At 35.9% G+C, this 22,995-nt stretch overlaps 1 protein-coding gene across 5 annotated transcripts in view; it reads left to right on the plus strand.

Moving 5' to 3' along the window:
* DMXL2 (Dmx like 2) overlaps positions 1-22,995 on the plus strand; it is a 158,682-nt gene that overhangs the window by 38,207 nt on the left and 97,480 nt on the right. For all 5 annotated transcript variants that reach the window (XM_044230926.1, XM_044230928.1, XM_044230925.1 and 2 more), the window contains exons 4-6: positions 42-120; positions 963-1,098; positions 1,754-1,820. In XM_044230926.1, the coding sequence (XP_044086861.1) occupies positions 42-120; positions 963-1,098; positions 1,754-1,820 (282 nt within the window). The remainder of the gene's footprint in view (positions 1-41; positions 121-962; positions 1,099-1,753; positions 1,821-22,995) is intronic.

Consider the following 22,995-nt stretch of genomic DNA (forward strand, 5'->3'; position numbering starts at 1 on the left):
TTACTTTAAAAAGTTACGTTTTTCTTTTTTCTTTGTTTCAGCAATTGAAGTGTCAGTGGCTTAAAACTGGGCAGTTTTTTTTGAGCTCTGTGACGTACAATTTAGCATGGGACCCTCAAGGTATTTGGTGACTATATTTAGGAATTATGAAGAGTAAATACTGGTTTTAAATGTATGATGACAATGTGATATAATCTCCCATAATAAGAAAGTGATCAGTAGTGTATTTTCTCTTTGCTGGTGGATGAGTATGTATTTTATTTCTTGGTATGTACTGCTTTGTACAGTGCTTAATTTACTGTTATTTCTGTGCTTTCCCCCCCTGCCTTTGAATGCCTTATTCCAAGAAACAGTGATGGTTTCCTTAGTTTTTAACATGTGCTGTCCTCTACTGTTACTGCATTTAGTAAGAAATAAAATCAGAAATGGGGCTAAAAAAACCCCTATCTCATTTATTATTTGTGTTTTAGGAAATTTTTTTCTTTAAATTTGGAAGATTAGATGCTTCTAATGATAATAGCTATTGCTCCTTTTTATATTCGTGATTAATAAAGGTAATTTTTATATTACATATAGAAAAACAAGTTGCATTAATCTTTAGTTAAGTTTTATATCCTGAGAACATTCTGTGTTTATATATCAGAGGTTTTGGGGTTTGTTTTTTTATTGTACTTTTTCTTTTTCTTTTTCTTTTTCTTTTAAAGATTTACCTGATATACAATAGCTCTTTAGCTCTTTGCCAGTAAGCGTTTCTTTTTTGTTCTCAAGTCTCTGCTGAGAACTGCTTTCTCTCTGGTAGTGGATTCTGGGATTTGAAATGGATATGCCCCAAGTATTTTTCATAGGTAGTATTGTTTATTACTTTTCACAGAAAAGTTCATAGACCTAAATACAAGCCCACATATGCATTTCTTTCTCCAGATAATCCTTGCTTATTCATCAGGGCTTTCTTTAAATTTCAGATAACAGATTGTTGACTGCAACTGATTCTATTCAGTTGTGGGCTCCTCCAGGAGATGACATTCTGGAAGAGGAGGAAGAAATCGATAATAAAATTCCTCCAGTTTTAAATGATTGGAAGTGCATCTGGCAGTGCAAGTTCGTATCCATGTTGTTCTGTTCATTAATTTAAAAAAGCTTCCTAAAATATATTCCCTTTCACAGTGATCTCTATTTTTTGATAGAACCATTATATTGCGAAGCCTAGAAAGTGGACTTTTTCTAACCAAAACCCATTATGCTATTATCCTTCAGTCCGTGCTGTAGTTGATTGTTTAAAAAAAAAACAAAAACATTTTCATAGTTAGAATCTCAGAATTTGGGTGGATAAGATTGACATGTGGGAATTACTCATTAATGGATGAGATATGGTTGGGGATGTGGAAGGGGAAGATGTGATGAAAATTACCAGCCACTCTTAAGTGGAAGAATGGCTGTACAGTTGACAGCGTGGATTATGTGAAGGGGACCAATCAGCCAGGGAGGATGGTGCTCAGTTTTTTAACATGTTGCATTGAAGATGTTGGTGGGACATTTAGGGGAACATACCTTTTCTGCATGTTGATTGCATTCTTCTTTGGCTCTCCAAAGTGAAATTCAGGTAAGTTTTATTAATTAATTTGTATTTTGGGGGAGGTGAAATTTTTTATTTTTAGAAAACTCTCTGGTTAGGAAAATCTTATTTTGATCATTTATATATACAGTGTTTCAGATTTTTAAAGTTTTGACTCTTCAACTTTTTCTTTTTTTTTAGAACCTCAGTATCTGTACATTTGATGGAATGGTCGCCTGATGGTGAATATTTTGCTACTGCTGGAAAGGTAAAGAACCAAAGAAAACAATTAAAAATGTTCCTTTTTCATTCTCATTTTCAGTTTTCTCTTCTGTAAAATTGAGATAATCCTACTCTGCAAAGCTGGCCTGAGGAATAGTGATAGTATTTGTGAAAGGTCTGGTATGTTGCCCATAGGTAGGAGGCACTTGGGGAAATAACTGCTGCTACTGTTGTTATTATTATTATTTGACCGTTCTTTAAAACTTATATTTTATAAAATTTGTTTTTATGCTTAAAGAATAGTAAATGTAAATAATTTAAACAGCAAAATAGTACTACTAGACTCAAAATGCAAAGAAGCACCCCTTTCACTCCGTGCTTAATTCCTGTGTCCCAGAGGCAGTTACTCATCAAATTGTGTATTTTGGTATTTCCTTTCAAGTTCCTAAAATAACTTGCTTATGATCCCATTTCTTAACTTTTTTTCCTTTCAGTTTTATGTATCCTCTCTTGCCTCTGTACTATGGAAGCTGAGGCTTGAGGCCTCCAGCTGCTGTCCCCATCTCCACTTGTGCCACATACACATGTTCACTTTCCTTCCTCCCATCTTCCTACTGTAGGATGGCTATCATACTTGGGTAGATGTTCACATTATTAAGAAACTCTTTGTAGAATAATTACTTTGGAGTTACCAGTTACTTTTTTTTTTTATTCTTTGCTTCATTTTCTATATACTTAATTCATCTGCAAACCTGTGGCCATCTTTGGATCCCCTCTGGGTAATGTAATCCCACCTAGGAGGTGTCCTGAAAATGTGTGTTCTCTTTGCCCCACTCTGGCTTAGTTGCTCTCCAAGCCTTAAAATAGCAGAGCTATCATTTTTGAATTTTCTTTTACCAACATCAGGAGATTCTCTTTGCCCTGGTTCTTAGCATCATTTATCTTCTTTCTTTGCTCTGTTGGAGATACCCTCTAAGTAGGTTCCTGAGAAGGGTGAATGGGCAAAAAAAATTTTAAGGCATTGCAAAACCTAAACAGTTATTCTTCTTTTGTGCTTGATTTGGCTGGGCATAGAATTGGGTTGAAAATTTTCTCTGAGAATTTTTTACATCCTAGCTCTATTGCTGTCTAGCTATCAGTATTGCTACTTGAGAAGTACAGTGCTGTTCGGACTGCACTCCACCCATCTCCAGCTTGTAGAGGTTTTAAAAATCTTCCCCTTTTCCCTGGTGTTCTGAAATTTCAAGATGATGTCGTATGGTCAGTCATGTATAGATACCTTAGTTTATACCTCTAAGGGAAAGACTTTTGTGTTCAGACAGTTTGGTGGGCTTGTTTAATCTGAAAACTCATGTCTTTCATTCAGGAGATTATTTTTTATTACTTTTTTGGTGTTACTTCTTTCCCTTCATGTTCTCTTTTTTCTCTTTTTGGATTTTCCCTTACTCAGATGTGGATTGTTTTTTACTGATCCTCTAATTTATCTTTTCTCTCTTCTTCCAATCTCTCATTTCCTCACCTTTTTGTTTAAATTCTGGGGGATTTTTTAAGTTTAACTTTTTTTTTTTAATTATGTTCAGTTAGCCAACATATAGTACATCATTAGTTTTTGATGTAATGTTCAACAATTTGTTAGTTGTTTATAATACCCAGTGTTCATCACCACAGGTGCCCTCCTTAATACCCACAGCCCAGCTTTAGCTTTGAAATAATTTTTTCCTGCTACCACATTTTTAATTTTTAAGAATTTTTTCTTATTCTATGAATCTTCATTTTTAAATAATTTTTTAAAATTTTTAAAAAGGTTTTACTTATTTATTTGGCAGAGAGAGAGAGAGAGACAGACAGAGATCACAAGTAGGCAGAGAGGCAGTCAGAGAAAGAAGGAGAAGCAGGTTCCCTGCTGAGCAGAGAGCCTGATGCAGGGCTCCATCCCAGAACCCTGAGATCATGACCTGAGCCAAAGGCAGAGGCTTAACCACTGAGCCGCCCAGGCGCCCCAATATGAATCTTCATTTTAAGTTATAAAATACTTCATAAGTCTAAAGGAATATACTTGAAATATATAGAATATCTATATATATAGTATATATATATACTATATATAGTGTAATAATACACATTTACCTACTCCCTGATTTGGGACAAAAAACATAAACCGATGGGTTCCTTATCTTTCTGCTTGCATCTTCTCTTTCCTCTCCCACCCAGACAACCAGAATCCTGCATTTTATGTCTTATTTCTTTCTTTTATTTTTTTTCTTTTTTGTTTCACATGTATAAATTCCCCAAAAATACAATATTTAATTTTTCAAGGTTTTGAACTTATAAAATTATACCATAAATTTATTGAAATATAACTTCAAGATATTAAAAAATAAATTTGTGATAATTGCTATTATGTACTTCTTGGTTAATGCTTCACAGTAACATACATATTTAAAAATCACAAAGTAAAATTTTAATTGTACTTCATTGTATATGGAATTAAGACTTTTATATTATACTACTAGGCAAGAAGAGGTTTTCTAAGAACACCAGGATTCACCCTTTTTGAGTTAATCTCTAGTTATAGACCACTCAACTGTTTTGTGGCTGAGTAATTAGTTGGCCCAGAGGTGGTTGCTCAACAGGTTACAGTACAGACAGGAAGAATCCACAATAATATAGACAGACTGCAGCCATGTGCAGTTCAGTAGTGAACTAACAATTTCAAAGTAGCAAGGAGTGTCAAAAACATTTTGAGTTATTCACAGCTGCTGTCATGGAATGCTAAAACATTTGTGATTTCTGTGAAAGAGACATAGGTGCCACTAATACTACTTTGGTTTATTGCTCATATTCATAACTGAAATTTAGCATTTCCTTCAGTTAGCAGTTATGAAAATAGAGAAGTAATTGTTTTTCACCACTCACGTTCATGGTAACTCTGGGTCTTAGTTGGGCTTTCTCAGGAAGCAGATCCTGAGACGAGGGTTCTGGTATAAGTCATAAATAGGGGGAATGATCACCAAGAAATGTCCTGGATTTGAGGCAGAGAAATGAGGGTACTTCAGAAAGGGTACATTATCATGCAAGTGATTAACAAGCTTGGCTCTGAGTACCTCTCGGAGCCAGTGTTCCTCAGAACATCATATTCCTCACACATGTCCCTCAGACACATCGGTTGTTGGTTGGGGGCTAGTTAGGGCAGGGCATTAATTATCAGCAGTCAAAAGCAACTCCTGGAAAACCTCAGGCAAAGATACATAGATGCCATCAGTTAGAACTGGCACGCTAAAATGCTAAGACATGAGAGGAAACAGGGTATATATCAAAAGTATCTTATAAATCTTGAATTCTATCCATCGGCCCCTTGACTTAGGGGACCTCAGGTAAAGAACCCAAGACCTAAAATCTGGACATCTGTGGTTTTGGTTTTTTTTATCTTCCGCATTTATTCATGTGGAATAATTTTTGGATATGGTTTGAGGGAGAGGTCCTTTGATTTTTTTTCTATATGGATATCCAGTTGTCCAGCACAATTTATCGAAGTCTCTTCTTTCTTCATTGCTGTGTTTTACCACTTTTGTCATAGACAAAAGTTAGTCATAGACAACATGTAATGTCCATATTTGTGTGCGTCTGTTTCTGGGTTATTTTCCTCTCACTGGCCTTTTCTTACACCAGCCACCAGTCCTAATTGCTATAGCTTTTAAATTGCCTTGGTATTTGGTAGAGCAGGTCCCTCCCATCTTTAAGATTATCTTATCCATGCTTGGCCTTTTGTGTTTTCAAACTAGTGTTTCGGTAAGTACCCAGTAGTGGAATTACTGGATCATATGGTATTTCTGTTTTTAATTTTTCGAGGCACCTCATACTGTTTTCGTGGCTATGTCTGTTTTCATTTCCACCACCAGTGCGGGAGGGTTCCGTTTTCTCCACATCCTTGCCAAGGCCCTTTGTATTTTCATGTAAATTTTAGGATGAGCTTGCTAAGTTTTATTTATTTATTTAAAAGTTTTATTTATTTATTTATTTTTAAGATTTTATTTATTTATTTGACAGAGAGAGATCACAAGTAGACAGAGAGGCAGGCAGAGAGAGAGAGGGAAGCAGGTTTCCTGCTGAGCAGAGAGCCCGATGCGGGACTCGATCTCAGGACCCCGAGATCATGACCTGAGCCGAAGGCAGCGGCTTAACCCACTGAGCCACCCAGGCGCCCCTATTTATTTATTTTTGAGAGAGAGCACACACAAGCAGTGGGGAAGGGCAGAGGTGGAAAGAGAAGAGACTCTCTGCTGAGTAGGGAGCCCAGTGAATGCGGGGCTCAATCCCAGGACCCTGAGATCATGAACTGAGCCAAAGCCGGTGCTTTACAGACTGAGCCACCAGACACCCCAAGCCTGATAAGTTTAAAAAAACTAACAAAAATCTCTTGTGATTTTGATTGGTACTGTATTGACTCACTAGGTCAGTTTGTGGAGAATTGGCATCTTTACAATTGAATTCCCATCATGAATGCAACTTAGCCCTTCATTTACTTTAAAATGTCTTATTTTTCTCAGTATTGTTTTACAATATTTTTTGTAGAGGCCCTAAGCATTTATTAGATTCATTCCTAGGTATTTGATGTTTTCAGTGTTATAAATAGTATCATTATGTAAATTTCATTTTGTAATTGTTAGTGGTAGATAGAAAAGCAAATAATTTTTATATATTGTGTTTAAACCTAGCTAGTCTTAATATAGTCACTGATTCTAATAAACTCTCTGTAGATTCCTTTGGTTTTCTATGTGCATAATTATCTGTGAATAATAAGAGTTTTATTTCATTTTTTTCTGACTCTCAATAGTTGTATATCTTTTCCTTTCCTTTTTAAATTACAGTATCTAGAACCTCTAGTATAATGTTGAATAAAAGTAGTGAGAGCAATTGTCTTTTTTTTGTTCCAATTTCAAAAGGATGCCCTTCACTCTTTATCTCTAATTTTGATGTTACTGTAGTTGTTTACTGTAGTTGTTCTTTCTCAGAGGACATTTCCTTATTTATAGTTATTAGAGGGTTGGTTTGTTTGTTTTTTTAAATCACAAATGATGTTGAAGCTTAGGAAGTATTTTCCCTGAATCTAATGAGGTTATCATTTTTACTCTTTCAATAAGATGGACTTATTTTCAAGTATTAAATAAACCTTTGTTTCTGGAATAACTCCAGCTTGATTGTAATGTATTACCCTTGCTGGATCTGGTTTGCTAATGTTTTGTTTAGGATTTGTGAGATCTCTTAGCGTGAGATTTGGCAAATAATTTTTCCTTTTTTAATAATGTCTTTGACAGATTTTGATATCAGTATCATGCTGGCCTCATAAAATGGATTGCCAATTTCCCTTTTATCTACTGTTATGAAAGAGTTTATGCAAGATCGATTTTTTTTAAAGTGTAAGATAGTTAACTTTTTAATAAACTTATATTAGAATAGTTTTATATATACAGAAAGATTGTGAAAATAGTAGAGTTTCCTCTATTTTTAAGATATGTTAATATATTCATTACAAATAATAAACCAATATCGAAGATTGATGTATTTTTATTCTCAAATATTTGCTGGTGAAGCCATCTGGACCATGAGTTTTCTTTGTAGGTTTAGGTTTTTAAATAGTTAGAGGGCTATTTATATTTTATATTTCTTTTTTATTTCAGTTTTGGTAAGCTATCTAGAATTTGCCAGTTTTATCTAAATTTTCAAATTTACTGGCATAAAATTGTGCAGAACATTTTGTCTTTCTAATATCTGTAAAACATGTGATTTCATTTTCATTTTTGGTATTTGTGCCTTCATTTTCTTGATTCATCTCACAAAGGGTTTATCAGTTTTGTAAATCTTTTTGAAGAACTATCGGTTTTGCAGACCTATGTATTATATGTTTTTCTGTTTTATTTGTGTTCAGTTTCTTTTCTGGTTTTTTTTTTCAGACTTCTTTAGATGGATGTTCTTTAGCTTTTTTTATTTGTAGTATATACACTTAACACTGTAAATTTCCCTCTAAGCTTCGCTTTATCTCACAAAGTTTTTTTAAATTCCGTGTTTTGGCATGTATTATTTTCATAATTATTCTAAGCATACATTTTTCTAGTTTTTGTTGTGGTTCATTCTTTGATTCATGAGTTTTCAAGAGAATGGGTTAGAGTTGAGTTCAGTTATGTTGGAGGTGAGGGTAGATGGTTTAGGAGTACTTTATTGGTGGTGACAACTTTTATTTTTTCTTATTAAGTAAAACTTGCAAATAATTTATAGTTAGGATAATTACTACTACTATTATGACAGCAGCTACTAATGATTGTGATTGAGTGTTATGTACCAGATGCTGTGCATGCACAAAGCCTGTAGGACAGACAGTACTCTCTTTGATCTACAGAAGAGGACATGCAGGTCAAGGACTTCCTGGAGAAGTTAGAACTAGTCAAAAGGCAGATCTGGGGTTTTAGTCCAGATGTATTGGATGGCAAAACACCATGCCAGCTCACTCTGTTTTTCACAGAGAAAATATTTATTACAAGTGTGTTTGTGAGGTTTCCCTGAGGCTGTGGTTGAGAGTGGTGCCTTTTAGCTTCTGCCAGGTACCTGGGTGGGGGGCGGGGGGTGCAAAGCTAACTCAAACTAAATTCTCAACCTGGAAGTTGCTGTGCCATGCAGGTAGTGTGAGTCTGGGTCTCATGGGGCCTGCCTTGTGTTTGTAAATGCCCAGTGAAACCTCCTTCCTCCTCTCAAACCCTTCCTTACCATATCCCTTTTCAGAGGTTTTCTTCCTCCCTCAATTTCACCTTTTCACTTAGGGATATTCCTTAGTGGCTTTCTTGCGGTTATGCGGGTGCCTCTGATGTGACTTCTCACCTTGCATGGCCTCGTGCATTGTCTCTGTGTAGCTGTTTAAAACCACAGCTCTGTGCCATGGGGTATTGGCAGATTCCCTTGTGACAGTCCAGTCGGCTGCTTCAGCATTTGTTTACTATGGGTTCTTGCCTGAGAAAATAGATGCAGTTGGAAGAGAACTTTGGTAAGCTCCTACCACCTACCTGTATGTGTTCACTTCCTGGTATCTGGGCCTATATGTCCTACCTTCCTTTGTGTTGCCATGGGTGAACTGTCTATGTTTTTACTTTATCTTATTTTATTTTTATTTTTTGAGAGAGCAAACGAGCAAGCATGGGAGCGGGGGACAGGGTGGAGGGCAGAGGGAGAGGGAGAGAGAGAGATAATCTTAAGCAGGCTCTTTGCCTAGCATGGAGCTGGGGCTCAATCTCACAACCCTAAGATCATGACCTGAACTGAAACCAAGAGGCAGACGCTCAACCGACTGAGCCAGCCAGGTACCCCACTGTCTGTGCTTTTGAACAAGGCCATTTCTTTCACTTGTTTGCCAGCTCCCATTTGTTCTTGCTTACTCAGAGACATCACTGTTGCAGTTGTCTCCTCTCTTCTCCATGAGTTTTCCCTTCTCCACTGGGTCATCACACTGGTGTACGTTTCGGACTGAACATGGCCCTCCAACCCCCATTTATATGTTGAAGCCCTAACCCCGGATGTGATGGTATTTGGGTATGGAGCTTTGGGAAGGTACTTAAGGTTAGATCAGATGTCATGAGCATAGCCCTCGTAGGAATAGTGAGTACTTTTACAAGGAGAGATACCAGAGAGCTTGCTCTCTTTCTGTGACATGAAGACACAGCAAGAAGGTAATCTAGCCGCACTGGCAACTTCATCTCAGCCTCCAGGCCTCAGAGCTGTGAGAAAACACATTTGTTTAAAGCCACCCAGACTATGGTATTTTGTGATGGCAGCCCAAGCTCATTAATACAGCATAGCGTGCCAAACATGCTATAATCTTGTCCATTCCCATTCTGAAACAAACACCACAGTAAGAAAATCCTCTTTCTCAGGTCACATTTCCTTGTCCTCCTTATGGCGCCTTCAAAGAGTTGCTTATAGTTGCTGTCTCCCAGTTTTTCTCCTCATCTTCTGTTTTGCATACTCACTACCGGTCTTCTGAAAGTGTCATTAGCAAATTCCTGTTACTGAATCCTGTGGTTAGTTCTTTCTTTTTTCTTTTTAAAAGATTTTATTTCTTTATTTGATAGGGAGATCACAAGTAGGCAGAGAGTCAGGCAGAGAGAGAGGGGAAAGCAGGCTCCTCACTGAGCAGAGAGCCCGATGCGGGGCTCGATCCCAGGACCCTGAGATTATGACCTGAGCCGAAGGCAGTGGTTTAATCCACTGAGCCACCCAGGCACCCCCTGTGGTTAGTTCTTACCAACCTAATGGCATGAGTTAACACAGTTGGTTACTTCCTCCCCCTTGAACACTTTCTTTAGTTTACTTCCAGGACACAGGTCACTCTTGATTTGCTTTTTAACTCTCTAGCTGCCCCTCATTAGTTTGCTGATATCACCCTTACTCCCCTACTTCTATATGTTGGAGTTCCCTTGGGCTTATTTCTTAGACCTCTCCTCTGACCATACTCACTCCTTTGGTTGTGTCATTTATCTCATGGCTTCATCTTTTGCCTGTACCTCTCCTCTGAGCTCCAGGATGATTATGTGTGTGTGTGTGTGTGTGTGTATGTGTGCGCACGTCCACATACGCACACACACACACACACACACACATATGTACCTTAAACTAATATGTGTCTTCAAGTAAACATGTCTAAAACAGAACTCCTGATCTCTGCCCCCTACCACCACCTCCCGATGGCTCTACCTTCAAAATACATCCACAGTCTGCTCACTTCTGTACCACCTCCATTGTTACAATCTTTTTGAAGCCTCCATCACTTATTATTTCTTTATTGTATTAAATTCTTTTTTTTTTTAAAGATTTTATTTATTTATTTGAGAGAGAGAGAGTGTGAGAGAGAGCATGAGCGAGGAGAAGGTCAGAGAGCGAAGCAGACTCCCCATAGAGCTGGGAGCCTGATGTGGGACTCGATCCTGGGATTCCAGGATCACGCCCTGAGCCGAAGGCAGTCGTCCAACCAACTGTGCCACCCAGGCGTCCCTATTGTATTAAATTCTTTATTGTTTCTCCCAACTTATGCTATGTTCCTATACCATGTATTTTCAAACCAGTGGCTAGAGTGATCTTTTCAAAATGTACATCAGATAATGCCATTTGTCTTTCAAAACTGTCAGAAGTTTTCCCATTTCAATCATTAAAAACTCAAGTCTTTATGATGGTTTTCTAGGCCTGCCTTATGCTTACTACATTTCCCATTGCTTCTCTGACCTTATCTCCTGTTACTCTCCTCCTTAGAAACCTGACTTCAGCCACATACCCATTGTGATTTTTTCTAAAAATAGCTTTTGCACTTGCTTGCCCTCTACCCAGAAACCTGTCCTCCCAGAGACCTGAATGGCTTTTCCCTTTAATGTCTTCAGTGTCACCTTTTTTTTTTTTTAAAGATCTTTTATTTATTATTTGTTTGACAGGGAGATCACCAGTAGGCAGAGAGGCAGGCAGAGAGAGAGAGAGAAAGAGAGAGAGAGAGAGATAGAGAAGCAGGCTCCCTGCTGAGCAGAGAGCCTGACACGGGGCTCGATCCCAGGACCCTGAGATCATGACCAGAGCCAAAGACAGAGGCCCAACCCACTGAGCCACCCAGGCGCCCCTCAGTGAGACTCTTAAGAACATTTTTAAAAATTGCATCCCGCCTGCCACTATCCTTTTTGTTCCCTTTTCCTGTCTTAATTTTGCTCCTAATTCTTATCACTAGGAGTCTGTACTATTTTTCTGTAACTGCATAACAAATGACCGCAGCCAGCGGTTTAAAACCATGCATTTACTATCTCGGCTTGTGGTTAGGTGTCTGGATGTGGCTTGGATAGGTGCTCTGGTTGGGATTCTAAGTAAGGGCTGTGGTAAAGGCACCAGCTGGACTGAATTCTCATCCAGAGACTTGACTAGGGCAGAATCCTTTTCCAAGCTCACTCAGGGTATTGGCAGAGTTCATTTCTTGGCAGCTGTATGACTGAGGGCTTGACTTTTTCCTGACTCTTGGTTGGAGGCCTCCTTCAGGACCTAAAGGCTGCCAGTAGTTCCTTGCCATTTGGGCTTTTTCTCCCTCTCTCTTTTCCCTACTTTCTCTTTCTCCCATCTGCAGGTCTTCCTTAAAACATGTATTTTGACATATATATTGTCCAATGTACCTTTTATCATAGAAAATTTATCAAAGAAAATGCACTTCAGAACTCCAGTAATTCATAAAAGCATACAAGAATCTTCTCATAGTTGTATTCACATCACAATAGACTCTCATATTTATGTATATTTTATATATGCATATACATGTAAAATTTGTCTTTCTCTATTTCATAGTGCATTTTTGAAGAAAGACTAATTTGAAATTTTACTTGAAATTAACAATCTTCATATATTTAGCAATTTTTTTTAAGAAGACAGTGGAGAAATTTATTCAGATATTCAGATTTCCAGGGGAAAATTTTGAATCTAGAATTTTTTATATTCTGTACAGTGCATATATACATATACCTATACATATATATGTAATTTTATTATTTTTTTCTTTTTTATAAACATATAATGTATTTTTATCCCCAGGGGTTCAGGTCTGTGAATCGTCAGGTTTACACACTTCACAGCACTCACCATAGCACATACCCTCCCCAATGTCCATAACCCCACCCCCCTCCCAACCCCCCTCCCCCCACCAACCCTCAGTTTGTTTTGTGAGATTAAGAGTCACTTATGGTTTGACTCCCTCCCAATCCCATCTTGTGTCATTCATTCTTCTCCTACCCCCTTAATCCCCCATGTTGCATCTCCACTTCCTCATATCAGGGAGATCATATGATAGTTGTCTTTCTCCGATTGACTTATTTCGAATTTAGCAGATATTTTTTTGAATACCACACGCCCTGAGCTGTTCTCTGTGTTGGCAGTCTTGTGATGAAGAGGATAGACAAGGTTGCTGTGTGCATGCAACTTGACTTGTAATGTGGAAAGACAAAAAAAATCATGTATTAATAAATACTATTTAGAAAATTAAAACAGGATGATGTAGTAGTGTGACTTTGTGTCTCTTCGGGTGGATGATCTTTAGAGAATACTTTTCTGGGGAAGTAGCTTGAGAACTGAATAATTGGAAGAGGTCAACTGTATGAAGTTCAGAAGAAAGGGTATTTTTGGCCAATGGGACTTCAAGTGTAGATGCTCTGGGATAGGAATTAGCAGGTCTTGTTAAAATACAGCAGAATGCTGTAGTGTAGTGGCTAAATCAAAGTATGCATTTGGTTAAGAAATCAAATAGAGTAAGATGTACTCTACATCCTCACCAGCACTTCTCATTTCTTGTGTTTTTTATTTTAGCCACTCTGGCAGTTGTAAAGTGATATCTCTTGTGGTTTCGATTTGCATTTCCTGATGATTCGTGATGAACATTTTTTTAATGTGTCTGTTTGCCATCTGTATGTCTTCTTTGGAAAAATGCATATGGCATGTCCTCTGCCTATTTTTAAATTGGATTATTTGGGGTTTTTTTTGTGTGTGAGTTGTATAAGTTCTTTATATGTTTGGATATTGCCTCCTGATCAGATCTGTCATTTGCATATGTCATTTGGTAGGTTGCCTTTTTTTGTTTGTTGATGGTTTCCTTTCCTTTTTCCTAAAAAGCAAAAGCTTTTTATTTAGGTATAGTTTTAATAGTTTAATTTTTGCTTTTGTTTCCCTTGCCTCAGGAGACGAATCTAGAAGATGTTTCTATGGTTGATGTCAAAGAAATTTCTGCCTATGTTTTCTTTGAGGAGTTTTGTGGTTTCATGTCTCACATTTAGGTCTTAAATCCATTTGAGTTTATTTTTGTGTAGGCTACAAGAAAGTGATCCCATTTTATTCTTTTGCATGTAACTGACCAGTTTTACTAGCACCAATTGGTGACAATATGGTCTTTTTTTCCATTGTATATACTTGCCTCCTTTGTCATAGATTAATTGACCATAAAAGCATGGGTTTATTTCTGGACTCTCCATTCTTTTCCATTGATCTATGTGTGTTTTGTGTCAGTACCGTACTGTTTTAATTACTACACCTTTGTAGTGTATCTCAAAATCTAGAATTTACCTCCAGCTTTCTTCTTCTCTTTCAAGATTGCTTTAACTATTCAGGATCTTTTTGTGGTTTCATGCAAATGTTAGGTTTTTATGTTCTAGTTCTGTGAAAGATGTTGGTATTTTGGTAGGGATTGCATAAAATTTGAGATTGCATTGGGTACTGTGGACATTTTGACAACATTCTTCTAGCTCACGAGCGTGAAATATCTTTCCATTTGTTTGTGTCACCTTCGGATTTTTTTGTCAGTGTTTTTTGTTTTGGGGATTTTTAAAAAGATTTTACTTATTTATTTGTCATAGAGAGAGTGCAAGGCAGGGGGAGCAGCAGGCAGAGAGAGAAGCTGGCTCCCTGCTGAGCAAGGAGCCCAGTACAGGACTCAACTCCAGGACCCTAAAATGATGATCTGATGAGCTGAAGACAGGCGCTTTAGCTGAGCCACCCCGGTGTTCCTATCAGTGTTTTATAATTTTCAGAGTATAGTTATTTTACCTCTTGGTTAAGTTTATTCTTATGTATATTATTCTTTCTGGTGCACTTGTAAATGGGATTGTTTTTTTAATTTTTTTTTTGCTACCTCATTATTAGTATATGGGAATGCAGCAAATTTCTGTATATTAATTTTGTATGCTGTGATTTTACTGAATCCATTTATCAGTTTAGTAGTTTTTTTTCATAGACTCTGTAGGATTTTCTATAGATAGTATCATGTCATCTGTAAATAGTGAAAATTTTACTTCTTTCTTACCAATTTGAATACCTTTTATTTCTTTTTCTTGTCTGATTGCTGTGGCTAGAACTTATAGTATTATGTTGAATAAAAGTGAGAGTGGACATCCTTGTCTTGTTTCTGATCTTAGAGGAAGATATCTCAGGTTTTCACTGTTGAGCATGATGTTAGCTATGGGTTTTTCATATACAGCCTTCACTTATTTATTTATTTATTTTTTCATATACCTTTTTTTGTTGAGGTATGTTCCTTCCAGACCGACTTTGTTGAGGGTTTTTATCATGAATGCATATTATACTTTGTCAAAATGCTTTTTGTGTATTTGTTGAGATTATCATATGATTTTTGTTGTTTCTCTTGTTAATGTGATTTATCACATTGGCTTGTGAATATTAAACCACCTTTGCATCCCTGGGATAAATCCCACTTCATTGGGGTGAATGACTTTTTAAATGTAGTCTTGGATTTGGTTTGCTAATATTTTATTGAGGATTTTTACATCTCTGTTCATCAGAGTTAGTGGCCTGTAGTTTTCTTTTTTTGTAGTGTCTTTATCTGGATTTGGTGTCAGGGTAATGCTGGCTTCATAAGAATGAGTTTTCCTTCATCTTTTATTTTTTTTGACTACTCCCCCATTAATCTTAATGTATCTAATTCTCTCTCTTTGCTTACTCAGTGTGTTATATTTGCCTCAGCTGTGTGTCACAACTGGCTGAACTTCGAGACTGCTTTAGGATGTGTGGTCTTTTTTCTAATTTTTTTTTTAAAGATTTTATTTGTTTATTTGACAGACAGAGATCACAAGTAGGCAGAGAAGTAGGCAGAGAGAGAGAGAGGAGGAAGCAGGCTCCCTACTGAGCAGAGAGCCCGATGCGGGGCTCGATCCCAGGACCCTGGGATCATGACCTGAGCCGAAGGCAGAGGCTTTAACCCACTGAGCCACCCAGGCACCCCGGATGTGTGGTCTTTTGACAGGGTCATGTGGTACATTAAAAACTACTACTGACCCATGTAAGATGATTAGTGTTCATTGTTGGACCATCTACTGAATTTGAACTCTCATCTCTAATGAATCCAAAAGATGCCTTTCTATTGAGTAGAAACTGAGTAATAAGTAGTAACTAAGTAATAAGTACACAACTGAGTAATAAGGCTAAAACTACATCTTCTTAAATGGGATATCTAGATTTTAAGCTCCTTGAAGGTGGTTCAGTTTACCTGTTCCATAATGCTCAGTGTCTTTCTTTGAATTTTTATTACAGTAGCTTCAGCAATGGACTGTTGAATATTTTTGCCACAAGTAATAGTCATGTTTTCCTTGCATTAAAATTCTTCAGTTCTCCTAAGAGCTAAGTGTTCTGTAATTCAAATGGAAAGAAAAGAATGCCTTACTGGTAAGGATACTTTGGAGGTTAATAAAATGCATCACAGGTTTAAAAAGCTTATTTCCTCACATTTTTCAGAAGATACCACGTCTAATTAAGATCTTGAAAAAAGAACAGAGAATTACTTTGTAATGTTGGCATTCCCCCCACCCCCATCCCCCACCACAATCTGTTCTGCCTCTGTTAATAAAGCCAAGTTTGTCTGACTTGATGAAGCAGATGGTAAGTGTGTCATCTACCACTAGAAGTCATTTTCACTGTTTCTGCTATGTATGACAGGATTTCATTTCAGGTGTTTTGGCACCCATTCAGTTACCTTCAGGATTTTTAATGTTTCCATTCATTGAGCACTTTTGCTAGTAAGATCTATTTTTTTATAAGTGTGGTAAATTAAATTTTCTTGGACTTCATAGTATTTTAACTTTTGGGACACCTGGGTGGCACATTTGGCTAAGCATCTGCCTTTGGCTCGGGCGGGTCATGATCTCAGGGTCCTGGGATTGAGTCCCACATCAGGCTCCCTGATCAGTAAGGAGCTTGCTTCGCCCCTTCCTCTCCCTCTGGGGCTTCCGCTGCCTGTGCTCTCTTTCTCTCTGTCAAATAAATAAATAAAATCTTAAAAAATAGTATTTTAACTTTTTATCTGAGCTTTAAAATCTTGTTTGTTCAAGAGCCTTTTTTTCACCACAAGGTATACCTGATTACATCTTCAACTCAAGAATTTTTTTTTTTCAGTTTTGTTTGCTGTATTTAAATTGTTTGTTTATGAAGTTTATATCTGAACATTTTCTAAAACACTTGGTTATTTTACAAAGTTTGAAAATTATTTAAAACATTCTTTTCTTGGAGTGCCTGGGTGGCTCAGTTGGTTAAGCATCTGGCTCTTGGTTTCAGCTCAGATTATCATCTCAGGGCCCTGAGATCAAGCCCTGTATCGGGCTCTGCACTCTATGCGGAGTTCGCATGAAAGTCCTTGAGATTCTTTCTTCCTTCCTCCCCCTCACTTTCTCCTTCCCTCTCTGTTTGCAGTCTGTCTAACTTGAAAATAAATAAAATCTTTTTAAAAAATTAAAAAATAAAATACTATTTTCTTCAGAAAATTTTTTTCTTAATAGAGGATTATGATCTTGAGCAAAATCATAATTTTAGGGCTTGGATAAGAATTTTTGAGAAGAAAAAAAGAGAGAAGAAAAAAAAAAAGAATTTTTGAGAAGGATGATTTTGGCAGGAAGCAAAGGAGAAGCCTACAGAATGTTTCCAGAAGCTTTTCTTCCTCTTGAAAGCACTTCTCTGTTCCTAGATTCAATGTTTTGGTTATTTAAGGATTGGCTTCTTAAACTTCTTCCTTCTTTAAAGTGGAAATATCTTTACTTTTTAAATAAGATATGTATTTATGATTAAAAAAATGCAGAGAAAATGAAAATCCCCTTCCAAATAGTCTTTCAATAAAAAAGGTTACTGTTTTCTTTTCAATATACTTTCAGACTTTTTGATGTCTTTGTAAACCACCCATAAATGCACATATACTCAAATTAGGTCATATTCTTTAAATGTGTATTCTTTTTAATGGTGACATAATTTTTCATTATACGAATGAATGTACAATATTTTAACTTGATTAATAAACATTAAGTGGTTCTGATTTAATGAATTTTATTAATGAACATTAAGTGGTTCTGATTTTTCTATTGCTATGAAAAATGAACAACCTTGTACATAAATCTTGTCCTGTTGTTTCCTTTTTATAATTAATTTACTGAAATATAGTTAAAATGTATATTTCAAGTGTATATCTTAATATACACCAAATATATTTTATATAAATATACTAAATACATTATATTAATATAACACATTAACTATATTAACATATAACTTTATTAACTATATAACTAATACATTAATTTTATATAGTTATATTTTATGTAATTATATAAAAGGTGTTAATATAATTAACATATTAACACAGTATATTAACTTTGTTGATATTCTTTATATATACTTAATATACTACATTAATAAATATATTAATATCTTGATATATACTTTAATATATTTTATATAAATAAAATGTATATTTTAAGTTAAGTGAGTCTAGACAGATTTATAGACTTTCTCAAGATTGCTTTGACTATTCAGAGTCTTTTGCAGGTCCATATAAATTTTAGGATCTTTTGTTCTAATTCAGTGAAAAAAAGTACTGATATTTTGATAAAGATTTAATTGAATCTAGGTTGCTTTGGGTTGTGTAGACATTTTAACAGTATTCTTCCAATCCATGAACATGGTGTATCTTTCCATTTGTTTGTGTCTTTTTTTATTTCTTTCTTCAGGGTCTTACAGTTTTCAGTGTGCAGGTTTTTCACCTTTTTGATTAATTTATTCCTGGGGATTTTATTCTTTTTGATGCAGTTAATGAGATTATTTTCTTAGTTTCTCTGTTTTTTTTATTTTTAGTGTATAGAAATGCAACAGACTTCTATATTTTGATTTTGTATTCTCCAACTTAACTGGATTCATTTATTCTAACAGTTTTTTGGTAGAGTCTTCTTAGGGTTTTTTTAAGTAGTATATCATCTGAAAATAATAACATTTTACTTGAAAATTCCTTTCCTTTTTTTTTCTTGTCTGATTGCTATGATTAGGACTTCTAGTACTGTGCTGAATAATAATGGCAAGAGTTGGCTTTTGTTTTGTTTCTGATCTTAGGGGAAAGCTTTTAGCTTTTTACCATTGAGTATGATGTTGACTGTAGGTTTGTCATACACAGCTTTTATAATAATTGAGGTATGTTCACTATATACCACTTTGTTTAAAGTTTTTATCAGGAATGGATATTTGGCACATGCTTTCTCTGTACCTGTTGAGATGCTCTTAGGAATTTTATCCTTCATTTTGTTAATGAAATGTATCATGTTGATTAATTTGCATAAATCAAACCATCCTTGTATCCCTAGAATAAATACTACTTGATTTTGGTGAATGATTCTTTTAATTTGTTTTTAAATTGGTTTGATAAGATTTTGTTGAGGATTTTGCATCTATATTCATCAGGGTTATTGCTCTGTAATTTTTTCCCCCCCTAGAGTTGTATAACTTTATTTTTTATAATTTTCTTTGTGAGTGTGTATGTGTGTTTTTGTCTGGTTTTGGTATTGGGGTAATGCTGGCCTCATAGAATCATAGAATGAATTTGGAAGGATTTCTCTCTCTCCTATTTTTTGGAATACTTCGAGAAATATTTTTTTTAATATATTTTTAAGATTTATTTATTTATTTGAGAGAGAGAGAGAGAGAGAGACAGAGAGAGCATGAGAAGGGGAAGGGTCAGAGGGAGAAGCAGACTCCCCGCTGAACGGGGAGCCTGATGTAGGACTCAGTACTGGACTCCAGGATTACGACTTGAGCTGAAGGCAGTTGCTTAACCAACTGAGCCATCCAAGTGTACTACTTTGAGAAGTATTAAGTATTTGGTAGAATTCACCTGTGAAGCCATCTGGCACTGGACTTTTGTTTGTTGGGATTTTTTTTATTACAAGTTCAATCTAATTACTAGTTATTGGTCTGCTCAGATATTTTCATTTCTTCATGATTCAGTCTTAGAAGGTTGATGTTTCTAGGAATTTATTCATTTTTTTCTAGGTTGTTTAATTTCTTGGCATATAATTTTCTTTGTGGTAAGCTGTAATTTTTTTTGTATTATTGTGGTATTGGTTGTAATTTCTCTTTCATTTCTGATTTTAAATCATTTTTTTTTCTTTGATTAGTCTGGCTAAAGGCTTAATAAGTATATCTTTTCAAAGAACCAGATCTTAGTCTCAATTGATCTTTACCATACTTTTTTAGTCTTGATTTCATTTGTTTATGCTCTGATCTTTATTATTTCCTTTCTTCCGTTCATCTTGGGCTTTGTTCTTCTATTTCTAGTTTCCTTAGTTGCAAGGTTAAGAGATTTTGATTGTTTCTTGAGGTACACTTGTATCTTTCAGACTTTCCTCTTAGAACTGCTTTTGCTGCATCCTCCAGATTTTGAACCGTTGTATTTCATTTTTATTTGTCTCCATGTATTTTTTTGATTTCCTCTTTGATTTTTTCATTGATCCATTGGTTGTTTAGTGGCCTGTTGTTTTTGTTTAATCTGTGTTTTTCTTTAACCACCCCCCTCCCAGGTTTTTGGTTTTTTGGGGGTTTTTTTTGTAATTGATTTCTAGTTCATACTCTTGTGGTCAGAAAAGATGCTTGATATATTTCAGTCTTCTCGGATTTATTTAAAAACTTGTTTTGTGGCCTAACATAATCTATCCTAGAAAATGTTCCATGTGTACTTGAAAAGAATGTGTATTTTGCTGTTTTTTGGGTGGACGGTTCTACATATATGTTAAGTCCATATGGTCTGATGTGTTGTTCAAAGTCACAGTTTCCTAATTGATTTTCTTTCTGGATGACCTATCCATTAACACAAGTGCGATATTTAAGTCCTCTACTATTATTGTGTTACTGTCAATTCCTCCATTTTTGTCTGTTAATACTTGCCTTATATATTTAGTGCTCCTATATTGGGTGCATAGATATTTACAATTGTTGTATTCTCTTGTTGGATTGAAACGTTTATTACTGTGTAATCCTCTTTTTTTTTTTTTTGGTCTTATTATGGTTTTTGTTTTTAGTTTTTTTTTGAGGTAAAGCATGTGGGTGGGGCAGTGGGAGAGGGATAGAGAGAATCCTGGGTGGGCTTCACAACCACCATGGACCCTGACATGGGGCTCATGATCTGAGCTGAAACCAGGAGTCAGACGGTTAATTGATTGAGCCACCCATGTGCCACTATAATTTTCTTTTTTCTAATTATAGCCTTTTCTTTCCACTTAAAGAGTTCCCTCACTGTTTCTTGTGAGGCTGTTTCAGTGGTGATGAACTCTTTTTTAACTTTTATTTGTCTGGGAAGATTTTTATCTCTCTTTTAATTCTGAGTAATCTTGCCTGGTAGAGTATTCTTGGTTGTAGGTTTTTTCCTTTCAGCACTCTGAATATATCATGCTGCTTTCTTTTGGTCTGCAAAATTTATGCTAAATAGGCAGCTGATAACCTTGGGTTTCTCTTGTATGCAACTGTTTTTCTTTGCTGCTTTTATGATTTTATATCTCTAATTTTTGCCATTTTAATTGTTATGTATCTTGGTGTGGACCTCCTTGGGTTCATCTTGTTTGGGACTTTTTTTGTTTCATGGGTCTGGATATCTGTTTTCTTTCCCCAGGTCAGGGAGGTTTTCAGCTAGTGTTTCTTCAACGTCATTTCTTTCTAGTCAAGTCTCTGCCCTTTCTACACTTTTCATTATGACCCTCTATATGATTAGCTGTGGAAGATCTGTTTTGCTGTCTTCAAGTTGTCTTTAGAGTTGCTGTACATATAGTTGTTGCTTTGGCATGTCTGTCAGAGGAGGTTAAGGTCAGGACACCATCTCTCCTACCTTCCCTAACTTTCTAGTAAGTTATGAAATTGGGTGGTGTAAGTCCTCTAACTTTGTTTTTTCTTTAAAAAAATTTTTTTGGGGGGGTGTATGGGTGGCTCAGTCATTGAGTGTCTTAGACTCTTGATTTTTGGCCCAGGGCATGATCTCAGAGCTGTGGGATCAAGCACCACATTAGGCTCCCTGCTCAGCATGCATTCTGCTTGTCCCTCTCCGTCTACTCCTCTCATTCATTCATGCTCTCGCTCTCTCAAATAAATAAAATCTTTAAAATACGTATTTTTGGTGGTATTGTTTCTTTGATGTCATACAAATTTTAGAATAAGGCAGTCAGTTTCTACCAAAAAGCTTGCTATGATATTTGGCTGTGTTCACATTAAATCTTTATAGATTAGTTTGGGAAGAATTAAATCAGTAACATTTGTATTTCACATCCCTGAAGGTGGTATGTTTCTCTTTTTATTTAGGTTTTTGTTCTCTTAGCGGTGTTTTATAGTTCTTAGCATACATGTTCTATTCCTGATTTGTTATCTTCCTAATGTAAAAGGTATTTAAACAAATTATATTTCCAATTTTTTCTAATGTGTAGAAAGAGAATTGCTGTTTGAGTTTTGATCTTTAGTCTTACGGTCTTTTTATCAGGTATAATTTTTTTTTTGTAGATTCTTTAGGATTTTGTGAATAAAGACAATTTTACTTTTCTAATTTGGAAATTTTCTAGCTGTCTTTCTGTTAATGATTTCTAATTCACTTTTGTGTGATTTTAGTTTTAGGCACTAATAGATGAAAATGGGACTGCTCCATTTGAGTGAGGGATTGTTGGTGGTATAGGAGAGAGGGACTAGAATTGCCACATGTTCAGGGAGGCACTCTGCCTTTTCTTTATGAAGGCTCAGGGGTTTCTGAGGTGTCTCTATGGTTTTTATAGTATATGGCCTGAAGCCACTGCTATATTATGCAGTAAATTAGGTTAGGTGAAAATAATGCTAAGTTGAAGAAGGTACTTGGAAGAAAGCAACTAGTACATTGTTAAGTGGTTGTCTTAGAGTAAGCCCTTAAAGAGATTTGCTGTATAATTCAAATATACAAATAAATGAGACCTTAGTGGAAACATACATTATGTAATATAAACTGAAAATGAGTACCAAGATGGTAAAACCCAGAAATGTTTGTCTAGTGTAGATGATAGTGTTTGGACCTACACGCACTTTCCAGGAATACTTAATTACTTAATTTCATTGTTTCTTAGAGTGAGATTTTTGCACGAATGATATTGTATTATTTCCCATAAGACTCTATTCAGTATTGAGGATAAAGCCCTATAAAGTAGATGCTTTCTGTTAAATAAGATAAAATTATTTTGGCCTTTTTAATTTATTTTTTAAAATTTTACTTTATTTTTTCAGTGTTCCAAGATTCATTGTTTGTGCAGCACATCCAGTGCTCCAGGCAATACGTTCTCTCCTTTATTTATTTATTTGTTAGAGCGAGAGAGTGAGAGAGCAGAAACAGGTGGAGCAGCAGGCAGAGGGAGAAGCAG

The sequence above is a fragment of the Neovison vison genome, chromosome 13, assembly GCF_020171115.1.
Source record: "Neovison vison isolate M4711 chromosome 13, ASM_NN_V1, whole genome shotgun sequence".
NCBI lineage: Eukaryota > Metazoa > Chordata > Mammalia > Carnivora > Mustelidae > Neogale > Neogale vison.